Genomic DNA, 20,271 nt, shown 5'->3' on the forward strand with positions numbered 1-20,271 from the left:
GGTAACTGCCACTGGAATGAAATGTGCCGACTTGGTCAACCTGTCCACAATGACCCAAACTGCATCAAATTTTCTATGAGTCCGTGGGAGTCCAACAACAAAATCCATAGTGATACGCTCCATTTCCACTCAGGAATTTCTAACTTTTGGAGCACACCACTAGGTCTTTGATGCTCGTACTTAATTTGCTGACAATTCAGACACCGCGCTACAAATGCAACTATATCCTTTTTCATTCTCCTCCACCAATAATGTTGCCGCAAATCTTGATATATTTTTGCGGTACCTGGATGAATAGAATACCTGGAACTGTGTGCCTTTTCAAGAATTAATCCACAAAGCCCGTCAACATTAGGCACACAAATACGACCTTGCATTCGCAGAACTCTATCTTTCCCTACAACAACCTATTTGGCATCACCATGCCGCACCGTGTCCTTAAGGACAAGTAAATGAGGATCATCATACTGCAACTCTCTGATGGACTCATATAAAGAAGACCGAGCGACTATGAAAGCTAGAACCCGACTGGGTTCTGAAATATCTAACCTCATGAACTAATTAGCCAAGGTCTGAACATCTGTAGCTAACGGCCTCTCACCAACCAAAATATACGCAAGACTGCCCATACTCATAGCCTTTCTACTCAAAGCATCAATCACCACATTGGCCTTTCCGGGGTGATACAAAATGGTAATATCATAGTCTTTCAACAATTCCAACCTTTTTCTCTGCCTCAAATTAAGATCTTTTTGTTTGAACAGATACTGAAGGCTACGATGATCAGTAAATGCCTCACACGAGACACCGTAGAGATAATGCCTCCAAATCTTCAGCGCATGAACAATTGATGCCAATTCTAAGTCATGAAAAGGATAATTCTTCTCGTGAACTTTCAACTACCGCGATGCATATGCAATCACCCTGCCATCTTGCATTAATACTGCACCAAGCCCAATGTGAGATGCTTTACAATATACCGTATACAATCTTGAACCTGTGGGTAATACCAACACTGCAGCCGTAGTCAAAGCTGTCTTGAGCTTCTAAAAGCTCAACTCACACTCGTCTGACCATCTGAATGGGATACCTTTCTGGGTCAGTCTGGTCAATGGGCTTGCTATAGATGAAAACCCTTCTATGAATCGATGATAGTAACCTACTAAACCTAGGACACTCCGGATCTCTGTAACTGAGGTAGGTCTAGGCCAATTTTGAACAACCTCAATCTTCTTAGGATCCACCTTTATGCCTTCTGCCGATACAACAGGCCCCAAAAAGGTAACTGAGCTTAACCAAAACTCGCATTTTGAAAATTTAGCATATAATTGATTATTTTTCAAAGTCTGAAGCACACTCCGAAGATGTTGCTCATGCTCCTCTCGACTGCTGGAGTAAATCAAGATATCATCAATGAATACAACTACAAAAGAATCCAAATAGGGCTTGAACACTCGATTCATCAAATCTATAAATGATGCTGGGCATTTGTCAACCCAAATGACATCACTAGGAATTCGTAATGCCCATATCGAGTCCGAAAAGCTGTCTTAGGGACATCAGATGCCCTAATTTTTAACTGATGGTAACCAGACCTCAAATCGATCTTCGAAAATACCTTGGCACCCTGAAGCTGATCGAATTAGTCGTCAATTCTTGGCAGCGAATATTTGTTTTTGATAGTGGCCTTGTTCAACTGTCGATAATCTATACACATCCGCATAAAGCCATCTTTCTTGTTTGGATATAGTACTGGTTCACCCCAAGGAGAGACACTGGGTCTAATGAATCCCCGATCAAGCAAGTCTTGTAACTGCTGCTTCAATTCTTTCAACTCCGGCGGGGCCATACGGTATGGTGGAATAGAAATGGGCTGAGTGCCTGGAGCCAAATCAATACAGAAGTCCACATCTCTATCGGGTGTCATTCCCGGAAAATCTGCAGAAAATACTTCTGGAAATTCACGAACAACTGGTACTAAGTCTATATAAGGAACATCCGCACTGGGATCGTGAATATAAGCCAAATAGGCTAGACATCCTTTCTCTACCATACGTCGAGCTTTCATATAAGAAATAACCTTGCTTGCAGAATGACCAGGAGTTCCTTTCCACTCTAATCGAGGTAACCCCGGCATGGCTAGGGTCACTGTCTTGGCATGACAATCCAATATAGCATGATAAGGTGACAACCAATCCTTACCCAAGATGACATCAAAATCTACCATATAAAGAAGTAGAAGATCCAAACTAGTCTCAAGACTACCGATAGTAACCTCACATGAACAATAGACATGATCTACTACAACAGATTCACCCACTGGTGTAGATACACACACAGAAGCACTCAGAGAATCATAAGGCACAACCAAATATGAAGCAAAATAGGAGGACACATAGGAATAAGTAGATCCTGGATCAAATAGAACTGAAGCAATTCTATGGAAAACTGGAATAATACATGTGATCACAATATCAGATGACTCGGCCTCAGGCCTATATGGAAAAGCATAAAATCGGGGCTAAGCACCACCACTCTGAACTGCGTCCCTGGGACGACCTCTAGCTGGCTGGACTCCCCCTCTAATGGCCTAACCTCCACATCTAGCTGCCTGACCCCTACCTCTAGCTGGCTGAGTAGGCAGTGAAGCAACCGATGCCGGTATGATGGCACGAAAATCCTGCCGAGATCTATTACTCGTCAACCTAGGGCTGTACCACCTGATGTGACCAATGTTCCCACACTCATAACACCCATCCTGATACCGTGGTTACTGAAGCTGATGTTGACCCGAATGGGTTGGATAACCGTTGTAGTGACTCTAGAGTGGTGGTGCATTGATAGGAGCTGAATGTGAACTAAATACTGGCTGTCCAGAGTACGACATAATAAGATTGTGGCTCCCTAAAGTACCATGAGATGCCTGCAGTGCTGAATGAAACGGTCTGGGAGAATGAGCCCTGCCAAAATTACCCCTGCCTCCAGACGAGACACCACTGAAACCATCTAACTAATGAGGCCTCTTATCAGACCTCTACCCTCTCTCATGTGCAAGAACCATCTCGATCCTCCTCGCGAGATTAGCAGCCGCCTGAAAAAAATCTCATTTCCGGTCTCCTTGGCCATCTGAAGCCTGATAGGGTGAGTGAGTCTCTCAATAAACGTCCTCACTCTCTCTCCCTCAGTAGATAGTAAAACGAGAGCATGACGGGCTAAATCCACAAAATGGGACTCATACTGAGTAACAGTCATATTGCCTTGTTGTTACCGTTCAAATTGCGTGTGGTAATTCTCTCTCAGTGTGATAGGAATGAACTTCTCTAGAAATAGCTGAGAGAACTACTCCCAGGTAAGTGCAGGCGATCCAACTGGTCTGGTCAATGTATAATCTCTCCACCACCTCTTGGCGGAACCCGTCATCTGAAATACAGCAAAATCAACCCCATTGGTCTCAACTATACCCGTGTTCTGCAGCACTTCAAGAAGTCATAAATTTAGACTAATGAGGCATCGCTTTGATGAAAATGTAGAAGAAAGAAACCCACCAAGAAAGTTATCCGGATCTGATATTTTGCAACAAGTGAAAGATATTGATGTTACATTTGGTAAACCGGCTGAGTTGAATGAGAGAAAAAAAAGATCTAGACAAAGAAATATTGGGCAAGGTGCAGCACAACAATGGAGGAAAAAAAGCATATTCTTTAATCTTCCATATTGGGAGTTCAACTCATTGCGCCACAGTTTAGATGTAATGCACATAAAAAAGAATGTGTTTGACAATATTATATATTCTTTGCTCAATGATAAATACAAGTCAAAAGATAATATTAAAGAATGGAAAGATCTGCAAGATATGGGTATAAGGCGTGATCTTTGGCCTGATGAGAATGATGAGTGTCGGCTTGCTGCGTTTACCATTCCCAAGGAAAAGAAAGTGGCCTTCCTCACAACTTTAAAAAATATTTCAGTGCCGGATGGTTATTTGAGTAATATTTCTCATTGCATTGATCCAGACCAACAAAGAATATTTGGATTGAAGAGTCATCATTGTCACATTATTATGGAACAATTGCTACCAATAGCAATTCGCAATGTGATACCGAAGGAGGTTGTTGCAGTCTTAGTTGAGCTTTCTTCTTTTTTCAGAGAACTTTGTCTTAAAAGTTTGAGTTTTGAGGATCTAAAAAAGTTACAAGATCGCATTGTGCGCACACTTTGCCACTTGGAGATATTCTTTCCATCATCGTTCTTTACTGTAATGGTCAATTTAACTGTACTTCTATTAGATGAAGCAATACAAGGTGGTCTGGTACATTACATGTGGATGTATTTTGTTGAAAGGTAAAATATTTCTTATTCGAAATTTTGATATCTGTAATATTAATTCAACTTAAGTGATTATTCTAAACTTGTTTCATTTTATATTATAGATTGTTAGGTCAATTTAAGTCCCTCGTAGGGAAAGGCACAAGCAGAAGGTTCCAAAGCTGAAGGTTACATTGTTGAAGAAGCTCTAACTTTTTGTTCTTTGAGGGGATAGAGTCAAGGCTGAATAGGCCTAGACATGTGAATGATGAACCAAATCTTAATGAGGCTTTTGAAATGTCCTCTATATTCCCTCCACAAGGTAAACCAATAGGAGGCTCCTCAACGTTCTCCTTCACTCCATTGGTGAAGACGCAAGCTCATCGATATGTGTTGTTTAATTGTGCAGCAGTAAAGCCATTTATTGAGTAAGTAAATAAAATTGATATGAATATTGGCAAAAGTTTAGAGTTAAAATGATTAAATTTGATATAGTTAGCTCATTTGAAGTAAGTTTAGGGATCACATAAGAAAGAGCACAAGAGGACGGAGACCTTCAGTATCATATTTAGAGAGGAGGGTTAATAGAGAGTTTCCTCATTGGTTTCCAAAATGGGTGAGTGAATGGTATAATAATTTTTACTTCACATAGTTTTTCTCATTGGATTTAATATGCTTCACTAAAATAAGTTTGTTATTACTAGATTATGAACTCAGAAATTGCAGACACCATCTCTACTGATCTGAAGTTCCTAGTACGAGGTCCAGCGCTAGATGCTAGAAGGTTCATTGCTTATAACATCAATGGATTCAAATTTCGAGTTTTGTCTAGAGATCAAGGATTAAAAACTCAAAATAGTGGAGTTTTTCTTACTTCTGACACCTCTTGTGTTGCATTTAGTGCTGATAGAAGTGCAAGGCAAGCAGACTTGCCATAATATGGGAAGTTAGAAGATAATATTGAGCTTAATTATTAACGATTCACAGTTGTGCTCTTCAAATGTCAGTGGGCAGACACTACTCGGGATAGAGGGTTCAAAAGAGGTTCTTGGAATTTTAATTGTGTCAATTTTTTGAAATCTTTGTTTGTTTATTTTTTTCTTCTTCATTTCAAGCCACAAGACAGCCAACTCTTTCATTTCAGGCCATGGTACAGATAACTCATTCCATTCAGCTGACTCCTTCTTTCCAGGCAACATCACTACCAACTCCTTCATTTCAAGCCACAAGACATCAAACCGCTTAATTTCAGGCCACAACACTGCCAACTCCTTCATTTCAGGCCACGGGACATGCAACTCCTTCATTTCAGGACACGGTACAGACAACTCCTTCATTTCAGGCAACGTCACTACCAAATCCTTCATTTCAACCTCCTGTTAATCCCACAGCACCACAAGCAACATCCAATAAGCGTGCTAAACGTGAGTCTTCACATCATTGGACTGTCGATGGAATAGGTAATCATTATTCTTTCATTGATGTATAGGACTTTAGAGTATAACTGAAATGTATAACTCCCTGGTCTTCAATTGAGTAACTTTCTCTAATAAGCTAAACTGCAAGAAACTTGACTGTGATAGAAACTACTTGAAACAGAGGAACATGTAATTTAACTACAAAGTAAACTTATTTGAGAATTTGAATTACTTTTCTGGAATCAAAAGATGCTGATTAATTATTCACTTTTAGATGTTAAGATACCATATGTGAAAAAGACCAAACATGACAAAAACAAAAGAGCCAAAGGATCAACTTCTCTAATTTGCTGCTATAGTTGCATTTCTATCGTTCAAAATCTTTTAAAAATTGAGGAATATAAGAATTAATTTAGCAATATCGGTGTTGACGGTTAACAATTTTTGGTAAATTAAGTGCATCAAACTTAAAGAAACAAATTTCAAGGTTCTGTGTCTATTTAAGAATGCAGAAAATGGGAAGCATGGTATAGGTGGCATTTGAGGTGCTTAATTGTTATAAGAATGGTTTCAAAAGTTTGTTGTTGTGGGCCATTTACATTTATATATGTAGCACAAGAATTTTGTTTTGCTTATTTCATTATTTTTCCTTTACCTCTTTAGTTTGCTCAGTCAATTATCCAATATAAGTATAACTGGAATTTATTTAATAATTGAAAGAGTATAACTTTAGAGTATACTAAGGCATAAACAATTTGATTTTTTTTATTTTTATTTATTAAAGATTCACATGGAGATACCAAAAGGCTCAAATTGAAGACTAGAGAAGCATTAAGTTTACCTCGGGGAGAACGTGTGTAACGACCCGACCAGTCGTTTTGAGCTTTTGCACTTCGCTCGGTAGTTTACGGGCGTGAGTTGCTCCGTATGATGTATTTTGATTTGTGTGAATTATTGGTTTTGTGTTTCAGGTTATTCGGGACAGATTTGGAAGAATGATTCTCAATTAGAGAGCTTTAAATTTAAAAGAGTTGACCAAGTTTGCCTTTTTAGCATTTGACCTCGGATTGCAATTTTGATGGTTCCGTTAGCTCCGTTGGGTGATTTTGGACTTAGGAGCGCGTACGGATTGTGATTTGGAAGTCCGTGGTTGAAGTTGGCTCGAAATAGCAAAAGTTAAAATTTTGGAAAGTTTGACCGGGAGTGGACTTTTTGATATCGGGATCGGATTCCAATTTTGAAAGTTAGAGTAGGTTCGTAATGTCGAATGTGACTTGTGTGCAAAATTTGAGGTCAATCGGACGTGATTCGATAGGTTTCGGCATCGGTTATGGAAGTTGAAGTTTCAAAGTTCATTAATTTTGTATTGAGGTGTGATTCATCATTTTGATGTTGTTATGTGTGTTTTGAGGCCTTGCGTAGGTCCGTGTTATTTAGGGGACTTGTTGTTATGTTTGGACGTGGTCCCGAGGGGCTCGAGAGTGTTTCAGATTGATTTCGAATCATTTTCCTTCATGTTTACACTGTTGTGTTCTGCTGGTTTCTGGTGTCTCTGTCCTTCATCGCGTTCGCATGGCAAGTGTCGCGAACGCGTAGTGTATTTTGATGGCAGCTGTAAATTGTTCTTCGTGATTGCGAAGTATGTCTCGCATTCACGTAGAGTTGGGCCAAGTCCTCTCTGCGTTCGCATATGGAGGATCGCGTTCGCTTAGTGTTGAGGTTGGCAGCTAGGAATTTGAGCGTTCTTCTATGCGACCGCGTAAGGTTAGTCGCGTTCACGAAGCTTTGGCAGTAGTGTTCATCGCGTTCGCATGGGGTGCATCGCGAACGCGTAGAGTCTTTTGTGGCAGTGTGAGTTTTATTCATCGCGAATGTGATGGTTTTCCCGCGTTCGCAAAAGAGGATGTCTGGGCAGTGTATATAGTACTCTATTTCGCACGTTTCAGACATTTTTACATTTTGGGAGCTTTGGAGCTCGGATTGAGGCGATTCTTGAAGCAATTTTCACCTAATGAATTGGGGTAAGTGTTATCTACTCGGTGTTGGTTACATTTCATGAATCTAACTTCATTTTTGGTAATGAGATTGTGAATTATAAAGAGCAAAATTGGGGGTTTTGGCCTAAAGATTCATAATGTGAATTTGTTTAGTTTTGAACATCGAATTGGAGTTGGATTTGAGTGAAACTAGTGTGATTGGACTCGTAATTGAATGAGTTGTTGGATTTTATAAATTTTTTCGGGTTTCGAGGTGCGGGCCCGAGTTGGGCTATTGGCTGATTTTGGGCTTTGGATTCAAGATTTGGTCTTTTCGATCGGGATTGGTTCTTTTAGCATTGTTTGATGTATTTGAGTTGTTTTTGGTTAGTTTTTGAGCCGTTCGAAGGTCGGAACGCGCGGGATGGTATTTTGGAGCATCGCTTGGCTTGTTCGATGGTGGAATTAGCTTGCTCGAGGTAAGTAACTATTCTAATCTTGGAGCTGAGGATATGAAACTCCGAAATACGTATTATGTGATTTGTGTTGAGGTGATGCACGTGCTAGGTGACGGGCGTGTGGGTGTACACCATTTGAATTAGGACTCTGTTGTTTCTATGTAACTGAATAGTGGCCCTATTTTGTTGATATCCGTATTTTCACGATATGATAAAGTAATTGAGCTGTCAATCATGCTAGATATCATGTTTAGGCTTTATGCCGATACTTTTGGGACCCATAGTGGTCGTTTCTTACTGTCATCTCACCGATTTCATTGATATTTTATACTCAGTCATATCCATGCATTCATACCATATCTCAGTCTCAGTTATTATTTATCGATACATCATATCATTATTGTCAGGCTAGATTCATGACATTGTGAGCCCGTGAGTGAGACTGGAGAGATTGATGACTGAGTGAGGCCAAGAGCCTGAGTGAGATTGATATTTTGGGATCGGGCTGCACGTCGCAGCATGTTATAGTGATATTTTAGGATCGGGCTGCACGCCGCAACATGTTATGTTGATTACATTTTATGGGATTGGGCTGCACGCCGCAGCGATATAGCGCTTGGATCAGGTTGCATGCCGCAGTAGGTATTGTACAACGTTGAGTGTACTAAGCATTGAGCATAGTGAGAGAGAATGCGAGACAATGAGATTGAGTACTCTGAGAGTGTGAGTACATGAGCTCATCATTGAGATGCATTGTATTTGACATGTGTACTTGAGATACATTCCCTTCTGCTACCCGATTTTGGGGAAATTTATTATTTTACCTGTATCTTGACATGTAGGCATAGAGAAGTACTTTTCTCATGCTATCTGAAAATGAAACATCTTACTATTTGTTGTAAGGAGTTTTGGAAAAAAAAAATAACAGTTTTCAAACTTACTCGTACTTTGGCTTTTTCGGTAAAAGATTTGGGTTTTCACTGAGATACTTGAAAAGAAATACCTATTTTTCTGGAACTGTTAACGAACTGAGCCTTTTATTTCCGAGATACTCTTTTGTTATTGTACTATGCTGTTATGAACTGTGGTGGAGTATTGGGGTTGTACCCGACCTTTTTGTTAGCTCATTACTACTTTAAACCTAAGGTTAAGTTTGTTACTTATTGAGTACATGGGGTCGGTTGTACTCATACCACACTTCTGCACCTTGCGTGCAGATGTTGGCTGTAGATGTTACTGTGATCGATGGGAGCTGGATTGAAGATGTACCTACGTCCCGATTGTAGCTGCCTCTTGTTCGTGGTAGCTTTAGATCTGTAAAACTCTATTTATGTACTTTTCAAACAGATAATGTATTTATTTTATTTTAGCTTTGTAAATTTTATTCTTAGAAGCTCATGATTTGTACTACCAATTCTCGGGGAATGTATCCGATTCAGACAATTTCTTTACTTAATTGCATTATTAATTGTTATTGGAATTGGTTAGTGGTTAACTGACTTACCTAGCGGGTTGGGTTAGGTGCCATCACGACTAGTATGATTTTGTGTCGTGACAATGTGTTGTGGTGGAGTTTGATTGCTTGGATCCGATTGGCGAAGCACAAGGCCTTCTTGCAGGCGTGTGTGGCTTTTTAGCAACTAACTGTACCATATTTCCAATTAGCTTTGATAAATCGTCGGATATGCCTAAGTCACACTTTAACGACTACTTTAATAATATTATAAAGGTATAATCTCTATATTTTTTTAACTATATCTCTATTTTGTCTTTGGTCTTTATATTTGTATATAAAAGATAAACTAACCAAAATTTATTTTTGAAGCCTCATTTCTATTTTATGACCATTGAGGAAGTTGCACGAGAACATGTTTATCGCTCTATTGCAAAGAAGTGGGTTGCAAGTAGGCAGAAGTTGTGGCATGAGTTTGAAGACCCACTTAAAACCAAAGATGAGATTATGGATAATGTTCCAGTAGGTATTACTCGCGATCAATGGACTTTCTTTGTGAACTACCATTATAAAGAAGAAACTCAGGTATTTTTCTAAAAAGTCACATTGAAATGCATAAAAATATGATTATTCACTTACATAATTGACTAAAATGTATCTTATTGTTAGAACATGTGTAAAAGAAATGCTGAAAATCGGAAGAAACAAACAGTTCCACACACCGGTAGCTCCAAACCTAATTCTAGAAGAAGGGCTGAAATGGCGAAAGATGTCACATCATTTATCTTACTTTACTATTTAAATTTTAGATTATATATCTACTTATTTTACTTTAGTCAAACTATTCTGACTTATTTTTGTTTTCATACATAGATGGATGAGACAGGGAGAAAGCCTGGACGAGCACAACTTTATCCTGCTACACATACTAAAAAAGATGGATCATATGTGAATGAGGAGGCAAAAGAAATATGTGTAAGTTACATTCATGATTGTTATAAATACAAATGATTTCCACGCAGTGATTTACATTCTGAAGATCTCTACATTTTTTGGTGTAACTTCTGTATTATACTTCATCAGTGGGTATTACTGATATTTGTGCATTTATCATGACTCATTTGGTGATATAACGATGTGTGAAAGATTAAACAAATGAGCGCAAGCAGAGAATCATGTATTTGATTACCTTACTTTGCCAACAGCTCGATTTATAATGTTGGCTCGAATTTCTATTATGTGCATAGTGTTTAGGAAAGAATTGAGCTACCTGTGAGTGAAAATACAGTGGATGAGTCTTAAATTTCTCCAAATGATGTTGTTGGTAAGGTGCTAGGCAAAGAGCATCATGGAAGGGTAAGATGTTTGGGAATAAGAGCTACTCCAAGTAATACTTTCAGAGAGACAAATCTTCGTCTTGGTAATATTAGAATTGTGAGTAATAATGCCGGATGTTCTTCTTCTGGATGCCAAGGGAAGTACAATCAATTGTTGAATACTCTCAAAGCATACATTATAATGAAGGAAGGATCAATACCAGAATAATTTGTTGGGATCTTTGCTTCTCCTCCTACAACGGTAAACGCTAAGTTCTTTTATTTTTGGTTTATTGTGCAATTTTATTTTTCATTTATAAAGTGTTGAGAGTAACTGTGATAAGTAGTGCGACTATGGAGTTTTGGGAGTGATATTGATTATTGGTAATCTATATTCAAAATCAGAAAATCATGTAAAGTAAAAGAGAAATAGAAATGCATAGGAAGAATAAAATTAAATCCGAGCCCACTGAATTCACAATGTGTCCTTAAGGAATTTAATCCCCTCACTGTTGCCCAAGGTATACGGATTAATTCCTCCCAGGATAGAACGGAATAACTATTCTGTGATAGCGGCACTTCAAATCATACAACTTCAGCGAACTCAACAAACGGAGCAAATCACACTTGACACTTATGTTTATTTAGAAAATAATGCAACAGTATAGAAAAGAGGGGAGAAGATTTCAGATTTTTTATTTTTTAAAAATGAGGCCAAGCCTCTAAATTTATAGACAAAGGAATGGTGAGATGGAGAGGTACAATCCAAAAGGTGCATCTTCCATTTCCCATTCACACCCTTTAGAGAAAAAACGCAACAATCCCCCACATGAATGGGGAATGGACATATGGGAAAACAACATGCATGAAAATACTGTGTGATTTGCAGATAAGGATTAATCGCATCTGGATAAGTAGGTTTCCCTTTGAACTTTTCGTAGTGAACTTATGTTGGATATACTCGGTCAATCGGTAGATTTGATATCTTTGAACCGTCGAGCTTTGGTGTATACCTAGACAACCATAAGTCACACAATCAATTCTTAACCATCTTTCGTTCTCACGGGTGTGTTCGTTTCAGCCATGAACACCGTCTGGTTTCATGAGTGCTTAGAGAATGGGCCTTTACTTTCATTCCCCTTAAAGCGGCTTACACTTCATACTCACATAGGTGATTTCTAAACATGTAATCCTATAGACACACTACCTGGTCATATCCTGCCAGACTTAGCAAATCATTAAAAAGCTTTAAGCTTTATTGACTCATCAAAAAGCCTTAATACTTTACCTTGATTTCTGAACATTGTCTTCATCACGAGAATGGGTTGAGTTATTTGACAATGTTGAACCGTCATTCATAACTTTGTTTGATCTCTTTGAACCTAGCTCTTGGGATCTCCAGTCTGCTAGGTAGAGTTACCGCCATGATGACTTGTCCTAGGACTTAGCCCCATTCTTTTTGATGATCTTTTAACTGCCTCTCTAGATAGGCCTTTTGTAAGTGGATCCGATATGTTATCTCTTGACTTTACGTAGTCAATCGTGATAATACCACTAGAGAGTAGTTGTCTAACGGTATTATGTCTCCATCGAATGTGACGAGATTTTCCGTTATACATAAGGCTCCCTGCCCTGCTTATTGCCGCTTGACTATCGCAATGTATACATATAGGTGCCAGTGCCAATGGTTTGGGCCAAAATGGAATATCTTCCAAGAAATTCCGGAGCCATTCAGCTTCTTCACCGGCCTTGTCTAAGGCCCGCTGTAGAGCGGTCAATGCATAGTTGTTTGGACGATTTCCAAGACATCGCTTCTCCACCGACTGTTTAGAATCTGTTGAACCGGTGATCTAATTTGCATCACTATACCCCTATATTATCGCGGGATACTTATTGTAGTGCAAAGCATAATTTGGAATATATTTCAAATACCGCAAAACTCGTTTCATTGACATGAAAGTTCAATGCAAACTTTCTTATGTCGTAGACTAATACGTCTCGACTTTCGATTGCATATCAAATTATTGACTACACTTAATGTAGTAATAGTGTATTATAACAACAACTGGAATGATTGGCATCAGTTGTGGCCACAACCTTTTAATATATAACACATTTATCAATCACTCCGCCATTTTCAAGCATTTGTATGTTATTTATTCATACGCCTATATGATATGCAAATTATAGCACCTCCATTCATGAAACAAATCCAACTTGCAATGGATTTTGGTCATGTTCATCAGTTGGTTAACCTCATTATAGACCAACGTATTAATACATTCGTTCATGAACGATCATGTTTATACAAAATATATAAACGCACTTTTCATGAAAAATCACAGCTTTTCAGGTGACACCCTTTCATAAAGAGCTAAACATTATAAATGTTCAAGACAGAACAAATTATTTCTGGAATGGCACGTAAACAACTTTCGAATTTATAGTTTCATCACTAGTCATCACTAAGACTGAACATGTAATGAATTCATCGACTACCGTATCAATATCCCTAAGGATTCGTGGGGTTCGAAGAATCAGATCATCTAATTCTTCTAGATAATATATACATCCCGTCTAGCATTAGCTTTTATTATGCATAAGCTAAATGCCCACACATTTCACATGTTTCATGTGCCTTTTCTATCAACATATAATCCATATATAAATAAATAATGACTACATAATTTAGAGTATTCTTAATGTAAATACACTAGTTTAAAACCATTTGACAACTTTTTCTAGTCAAATTTCGCATGCCATTGTTTTAGTCCGTAAAGTGACTTAACAAGTCGACACACCTTCTTTATTTTCTAGGAACTACGAACCCTTCAGGTTGTTCCATATAAATTTCTTCCTCCAAATCTCTATTTAAGAAGGCTGTCTTTTACGTCCATCTGATGGATTTCAAGGCCATACACAGTAGCTAACGCTATTACCATCCGAATAGATGTAATTCTCGTTACGGGTGATTATGTGTCAAAGTAATCAAGGCCTTCTCGTTGTCTTAATCCTTTGGTAATCAATCTTGCCTTATATTTGTCAATAGTACCATCAGCTTTCATATTCCTTCTGAAAATCCACTTAGAACCCAAAAGTTTATTTTCTGGAGGAAGATCAACCAATTCCCAAGTATGATTACTTAATATGGGTTCTATCTCACTATTGACTACCTCTTTCTAACATTGTGCTTTCGAGCAAGACATTGCTTCTTTAAATGTTTGAAGCTCACTTTCCAACAAGAATGTCAGAAAATTTGGTCCAAAGAAAGTAGTTGTCTTTTGACGTTTACTACGTCCTGGATTCACCTCATTAGGTGTACTTTCCTTTTCTTCTTCCCGAATTCGCTTAGATATTTTACTAGACAACTCACATTCCTTTTTATACGGATAAATATTCTCAAATAATTCAGCATTATCTGATTCGATTACCGTATTAATATGAATGTCGGGATTTTTTGATTTATGAACCAGAAAATAATATGCCTTACTATTTGATGCATATCCTATGAAACCACAATCAATAATTTTCGGTCCGACCTTTACACTTTTCGGTTTAGGAACTTGCATTTTAGCTAAGCACCCCCACACTTTAAAATATTTAAGTTGGTCTTCCTTCCATTTCATTTTTCATATGGAAAGGATTGCGTCTTGTAAAGGGGAACTCGACTGAGTATTCGGTTAGCTATAAGAATAACTTTTCCCCCACAAGTTCGGGGGTAAACCCGAACTTATTAACAAGGCATTAATCATCTCCTTTAATGTTCTATTCTTTCTTTCCGCAATTTTATTAGATTGCGATGACAAAGGGGCTGTCGTTTGGTGAATAATTCCATATTCCAAACATATTTTTTCAAAAGGAGATTCATATTCGACGCCCCTATTAAGTTGTATAGCTAACTACAAGAATTGTTGTTTGTGTCACGACAAAGCCAGAATTAATGGTGAAGTTTTTAATCTTCAAACCAATCTGACACAATCAGAATTAATAAACGGTGAAGTTTTTAATCTTCTAACCAAGTAGTATCTGATACCGGATGTAATAAATGGTGAAGTTTATAATCTTCAAACCGAGTAATATGTGACGCAATCAAATTTAATATACGGTGAAGTTTTTAATCTTCAAATCGAATAACAAATTGGAGTAGAAAATCACTAAGATTTTAATCTCCAAAACGGGTATAAAGTCATTTAGACTTTAATTTCTGACAAATGAGTAGAAAGTCACGAAGACTTTAATCCCAATGAACGAGTAAAAAATCACGCAGATTTTAATCTCGAAGCAGGAGTAGAAAATCACAAAGATTTTATTCTCCATAACGGGTGTAGAAAATCACGAGAATTTTAATTCCCTTTCCAAATGGTTTTCCAACGAAACCATTATAACACTTTAACCAGTGTGATCTCTTTCTCTAATCAAACACATATATGTTCAGCTTTACATATATTATTTTATGATCTCAAGATACTTCAAGTATTACCGTAAGCCTAATTTTTGCTTACAACCTTGAAAAATAACCATCCACAAATATTTATGCATGTTACCAAATTAAATGCTTATTCATTTGGTCAAGGAATAATAAAATTAACCTTTAATAACACATTATTCCAAATCATGTAAGCAATTTATAATATGAGATCATCACATTATACATATATATCCTAATATTTATGAAAATAAATTTCACTAAAAATCAGGTAAAGGATAGAAATTTAGTAAGTAATAGGTAAGGTTAAGAAAGTAGAACCTGATTTTGGCCACTTTCTTCTTACTTCACTATTTTGAATTTGACCCATGTCAAAATCATAGTCGTTTTTGGTTTTAGGCACAACCTTTTCTTTTGCACCCTTTCATTGGATAACTACCAACCATCACTATGATCTCCAATATCCATACCCCAATTTTGAAAACTCCAATAGACAACATGTTCAGATATATGTTGGAGAAAGAAAGCACCAATTCAACAAAATCGAAATGACAAACATGAATCGCTTAAATGGAAATACTGGAAATCAAACTCCAATTTGATGATCATGTAATTTTCAATAAACCAAGGGAATATATTCCTTGTCTCTACGCCTGAGTCAATTCAATGCTTTCGCGTTTTCCAACATAAATTCAAGTCGATCAGTTTGCACACTTGATCGTCCTCGTATTTTCGGCACTTCTTGACAACTGAAGATATGGGGGGAAGGGACTGCCAGAAGCATTAAGAAAATACATAACATTGCTATTCCATGACCATTCAAGATTTAAAGAATCTGAAACTTATCTTAAAGTTTCTTCCTTGATGAATTTGAATTTTCTGAATCCCTTCGTTTGTTTGCAACAAAATAAATTGCTTCGTCATTTGACAGACTGACTTCCACTTCAAGTCTTTTTCTTTTCTGCTATCGACCATTAAATAAATTCCTTAAGATTGTTGGTAATCTATATTCAAAATCAGAAAATCATGTAAAGTAAAAGAGAAATAGAAATGCATAGGAAGAATAAAATTAAATACGAGCCCACTGAATTCACAGTGTGTCCTTAAAAAATTTAATCCCCTCACTGTTGCCCAAGGTATACGGATTAATTCCTCCCACGATAGAACGGAATAATTATTCTGTGATAGCGGCACTTTAAATTATAGAATTTCAGCGAACTCAACAAACGGAGCAAATCACACTTGACACTTATGTTTATTTAGAAAATAATACAACAGTATAGAAAAGAGGGGAGAAGATTTTAGATTTTTCATTTTTTAAAAATGAGGCCAAGCCTCTAAATTTATAGACAAAGGAATGGTGAGATGGAGAGGTGCAATCCAAAATGTGCATCTTCCATTTCCCATTCACACCCTTTAGAGAAAAAATGCAACATTGATCACTTCAAATACCCTTGCTTTTGATCTTGGTGGAAGTTTTTATAAAAGAAAAAGAATCATCATGATAAGAGACTAGTGATGATGTTTATGATTCTGGAAGGTCGCAATGTAATTAATGTCTTCCTTCATGTGTGCATGTCTAATAAGAATGAATGAGTTGCTCCAGTTAGAATATCCACATCGATTGTGGTTCTTTAAAGTTGAGTATCCTATTTTCTTAGGTTGATAATTCTGGTATTCTGTGGAGTTATGTAACTGGTTGCACTGACTACGCTGTGCTAATTTTGTCATACATTCTCGACGGTAATACAATTCATTTTGAATGCTTTAGAAGGTGTGTTGGTTGTTAATAATGATCAATGTGCAACAGTTTGCTTTTCCGTAGATTTAATTCTTGGATTATGACCTATTGTATTAAACCCAGATAACTTCTCAGGGGCATCTAAGTTTCTTTTTATTCTGTTGATAGTGAAGATGTGACAATTGAGATAGCAAAACATTGAATCCTTACATCCATGATAGGACCTGGTTATTTGCTTTGGGACCTTGTTTTTGTGCTATAGCAGATCCAGAAGGAGTTAGAACAGGGGTACCCCAAAAGTAGAATATGGGACTCATATTATTGCTACTGATTGAGAAGAAGGCCTTTTTAGCTTCATAAGGCCGAGAGAAGAGCTTTTAGCATGTTATTGAATTTGGTTCAATAGAGTAATTGGAATACAAATGGTTCACCAAACGAAATAATCCCCAATTTCTACAGGCTTTGCTGATAGTTGATGTTGTCGTCGTCGTCGTCGTGGTGTATTGTAAGTCAATCACAGGGATAGCTGCGTCCACTTAATCGAATGCTAACTTTGAAAGTGTCTCTCGTTTATCAATGTCCAAATTTGGGATGTTTGTTGGGTGAAACAATGGAGGGTATATTAATTTTATGAACCTATTTAAAAACCAAGACACTTTTAACTTTTTATCTTCATCTTTTTTGTTAGTTTAAGTAGACAATATATATTTCACCTCAATGACTTGTTTCCTGACACTCCTCTTAATAGTTGTATTTTTTTTTTTACTTTTTGGTGCAGCCAAGTGATGCAGCTAGTGGACCCGTTTCACCCACGGATGCAAGAAGCTCTTCTGGCACTAGTAATCCCAGTGACAACCATTGAGATCCATTTTAATTAAAGTAGATATATTAGGACAATGTAATAGCTCACTAATATGAATGATTAACTATGTTCTAATTTAGCTTGATGACATATGATACTACTCTATCATAGAATTTTTCATGGTTAATGAAATGTTGATGTTTTTTAATTTTAATATTTTGGTTTAAGCATTAATATTTCAATTTATATTAGGGAAAAAGAAAAGGCATATTGATGATAAAATATCAAATCTATAATATATTTAAAAATAGATGGGGTTAAAACCCCCAAAAAGAAATAAGAACAAATTCTGATGGTGTACGCATAAGATGCGGGGGTTTACAATCCTTACACTCAAAAAAAAAATTAAATTTAAAAAATAAAAATCTATTTCCGCGCATGATATTGCGGAGGTTAAAATTGTAGTTTGCGGAGGTTAGAAACCTCCGCTATTTGCGGTCACGGCGGTTCGGGAAACACATGATTAACTTTCTCTTCTCTAGGATTAAGACAACAAGAGCATCAATAGATACAATCACCTGACCAGACTTAAGAACTACTTCATCAATATGTGCTACACAACTCTCCAAAAAGAACAAGAGATTTTAAAAGGTACTATATTTTTTTCCATATATTTCCCCACAAAGGAATATGTGGTTTTGACTGCCTGAGACAATTCCATATTGAAGAAGCATGAAAAATTACAATCTGTAGTTAAATTACATCCTGGCAATGATTTTGACAAGATCTTGAGGCACCGAAGAAAACTGATGAATTCAAGATCCCCTATAACCACCTTAGGCATCATTGTCAAAAAAGATACTAGATGGTTATTTGACATGGAAAGTGGTTAATTACTTTAGAAAGCAATGCTTAAAAATGAGCAGTTTTCTTACCCCCATAAATCTTATTTGGAGTATTTCATTATATTGAAGAGGGAATAGTACTCACTGATACTAGCATATCTTAACTAAAACATAATCATGTACAACACATGTGCTAAAATCAGAAGAAAATCTTTACATGACCCCAAAAATTTAGCAAACATTTGGCAACAAACAAGTAATTTGGAAGAAAAGTTTCTAAGAACTTGCTCAATGTCCAAGAAGTTAAATCTTGATCTTCTGTAGCATCCCTACAACATCTTTCATGTCGATCCTACTAGAGGGAGATTCAACACAACAATCCAGTGCCACTTCCATGATCGATGCCACACATTCTAGCTTCTTCCTTAAGTGATTATATGTTAAGTGTAAATGTAACTACCCGGCCTGTCGTTCTGAGAGTTATAGACCCGTTTTTTCCATTTCTGCTTATTTATGTGTTGTTCAGCTATGTTGAGTTGTATCGAGTTGGTAGGTTTGGGTTCGGAGTAATTTTGGAGTGAAATGAACAGTTAGTCTCTTAGTTAGAAAGTTGAGTTAGAAAAGTCAACCGAAAGTTGACTTATGAGTAAACGAATTCAGATTTGGATTTTTATGATTCGATTAGCTTCGTTGGGTGATTTTAGGCTTAGGAGTGCGTCTGAAATATAATTTGGAGGTCCGTAGTAGAATTAGGCTTGAATTGGCGAAAGCTGAAAGTTTAGAAGTTCTTAGGCTTGAATCCGAGGTTGATTTGGTGTTTTGGTATTGTTTGAGTGTTCCAAAGGTTCGACTAAGTTCGGGTAGTGATATATGACTTGTTGGAATTATTGGTTGAGGTCCCGAGGGCCTCGGAGGTGAGTTTCGGATAGATCATTTTTCTTATGTTTCTACGCCGTTTCTTCAAGCATAAATGATAACATATTGAACAAATGAGCTCCGATTTCTTTTTTTGATTGAAGCATTAGATCCGTATCATAATTACGGACCCGTAGCAAATAGAATCATCGAACTTGGACATCGTATGAGGAATTTATGGTCATTTTACTAAGAATTAGGTTGCTAGATGTTTCAGATTAATTACGAAATTGCCACTGACGGCGTATTTAAAAATCTACACTATTTGTAAATATTGAAACTAACATATCTCCTTCATTATAAGGTCACATTGAGTGATTCAAAAGCCTAACGTGGCTAGAATTTCACAAGCAATCCATTGGAGGCATAAAAAGTGAGTTTAGGGATCGTTTGGCATAAGAAACGAGGCAGAATAACTGACAGAAAAATATATAAAATAAGGGTTTGTTCATTCGGTCATATTTTGAGTTAAGGAACTCGGATTGGGTCGATTTTGGAGGCGATTTTCTCCATAGGGATTGGGGTAAGTGTTCTATACTCGGTTTTGGTTATATTTCATGAATACATCTTCGCTTTTGGGATTTGATTGATGATTTCAAAGTGAAATTGAGGGAGT

At 37.1% G+C, this 20,271-nt stretch overlaps 1 protein-coding gene across 1 annotated transcript; it reads left to right on the plus strand.

Annotated features, from left to right (window-relative positions):
* The first annotated feature begins 9,716 nt into the window (after window positions 1-9,716).
* LOC104102552 (uncharacterized) lies at window positions 9,717-18,109 on the plus strand. Its single transcript, XM_070186237.1, has 4 exons — window positions 9,717-9,886; window positions 9,983-10,195; window positions 10,484-10,585; window positions 17,872-18,109. The coding sequence occupies exons 1-4, from the start codon at window positions 9,842-9,844 to the stop codon at window positions 17,953-17,955; spliced, it is 444 nt and encodes a 147-aa protein (XP_070042338.1). The 5' UTR covers window positions 9,717-9,841; the 3' UTR covers window positions 17,956-18,109.
* The last annotated feature ends 2,162 nt before the right edge of the window (window positions 18,110-20,271 follow it).

The sequence above is a fragment of the Nicotiana tomentosiformis genome, chromosome 9, assembly GCF_000390325.3.
Source record: "Nicotiana tomentosiformis chromosome 9, ASM39032v3, whole genome shotgun sequence".
NCBI classification, from domain to species: domain Eukaryota; kingdom Viridiplantae; phylum Streptophyta; class Magnoliopsida; order Solanales; family Solanaceae; genus Nicotiana; species Nicotiana tomentosiformis.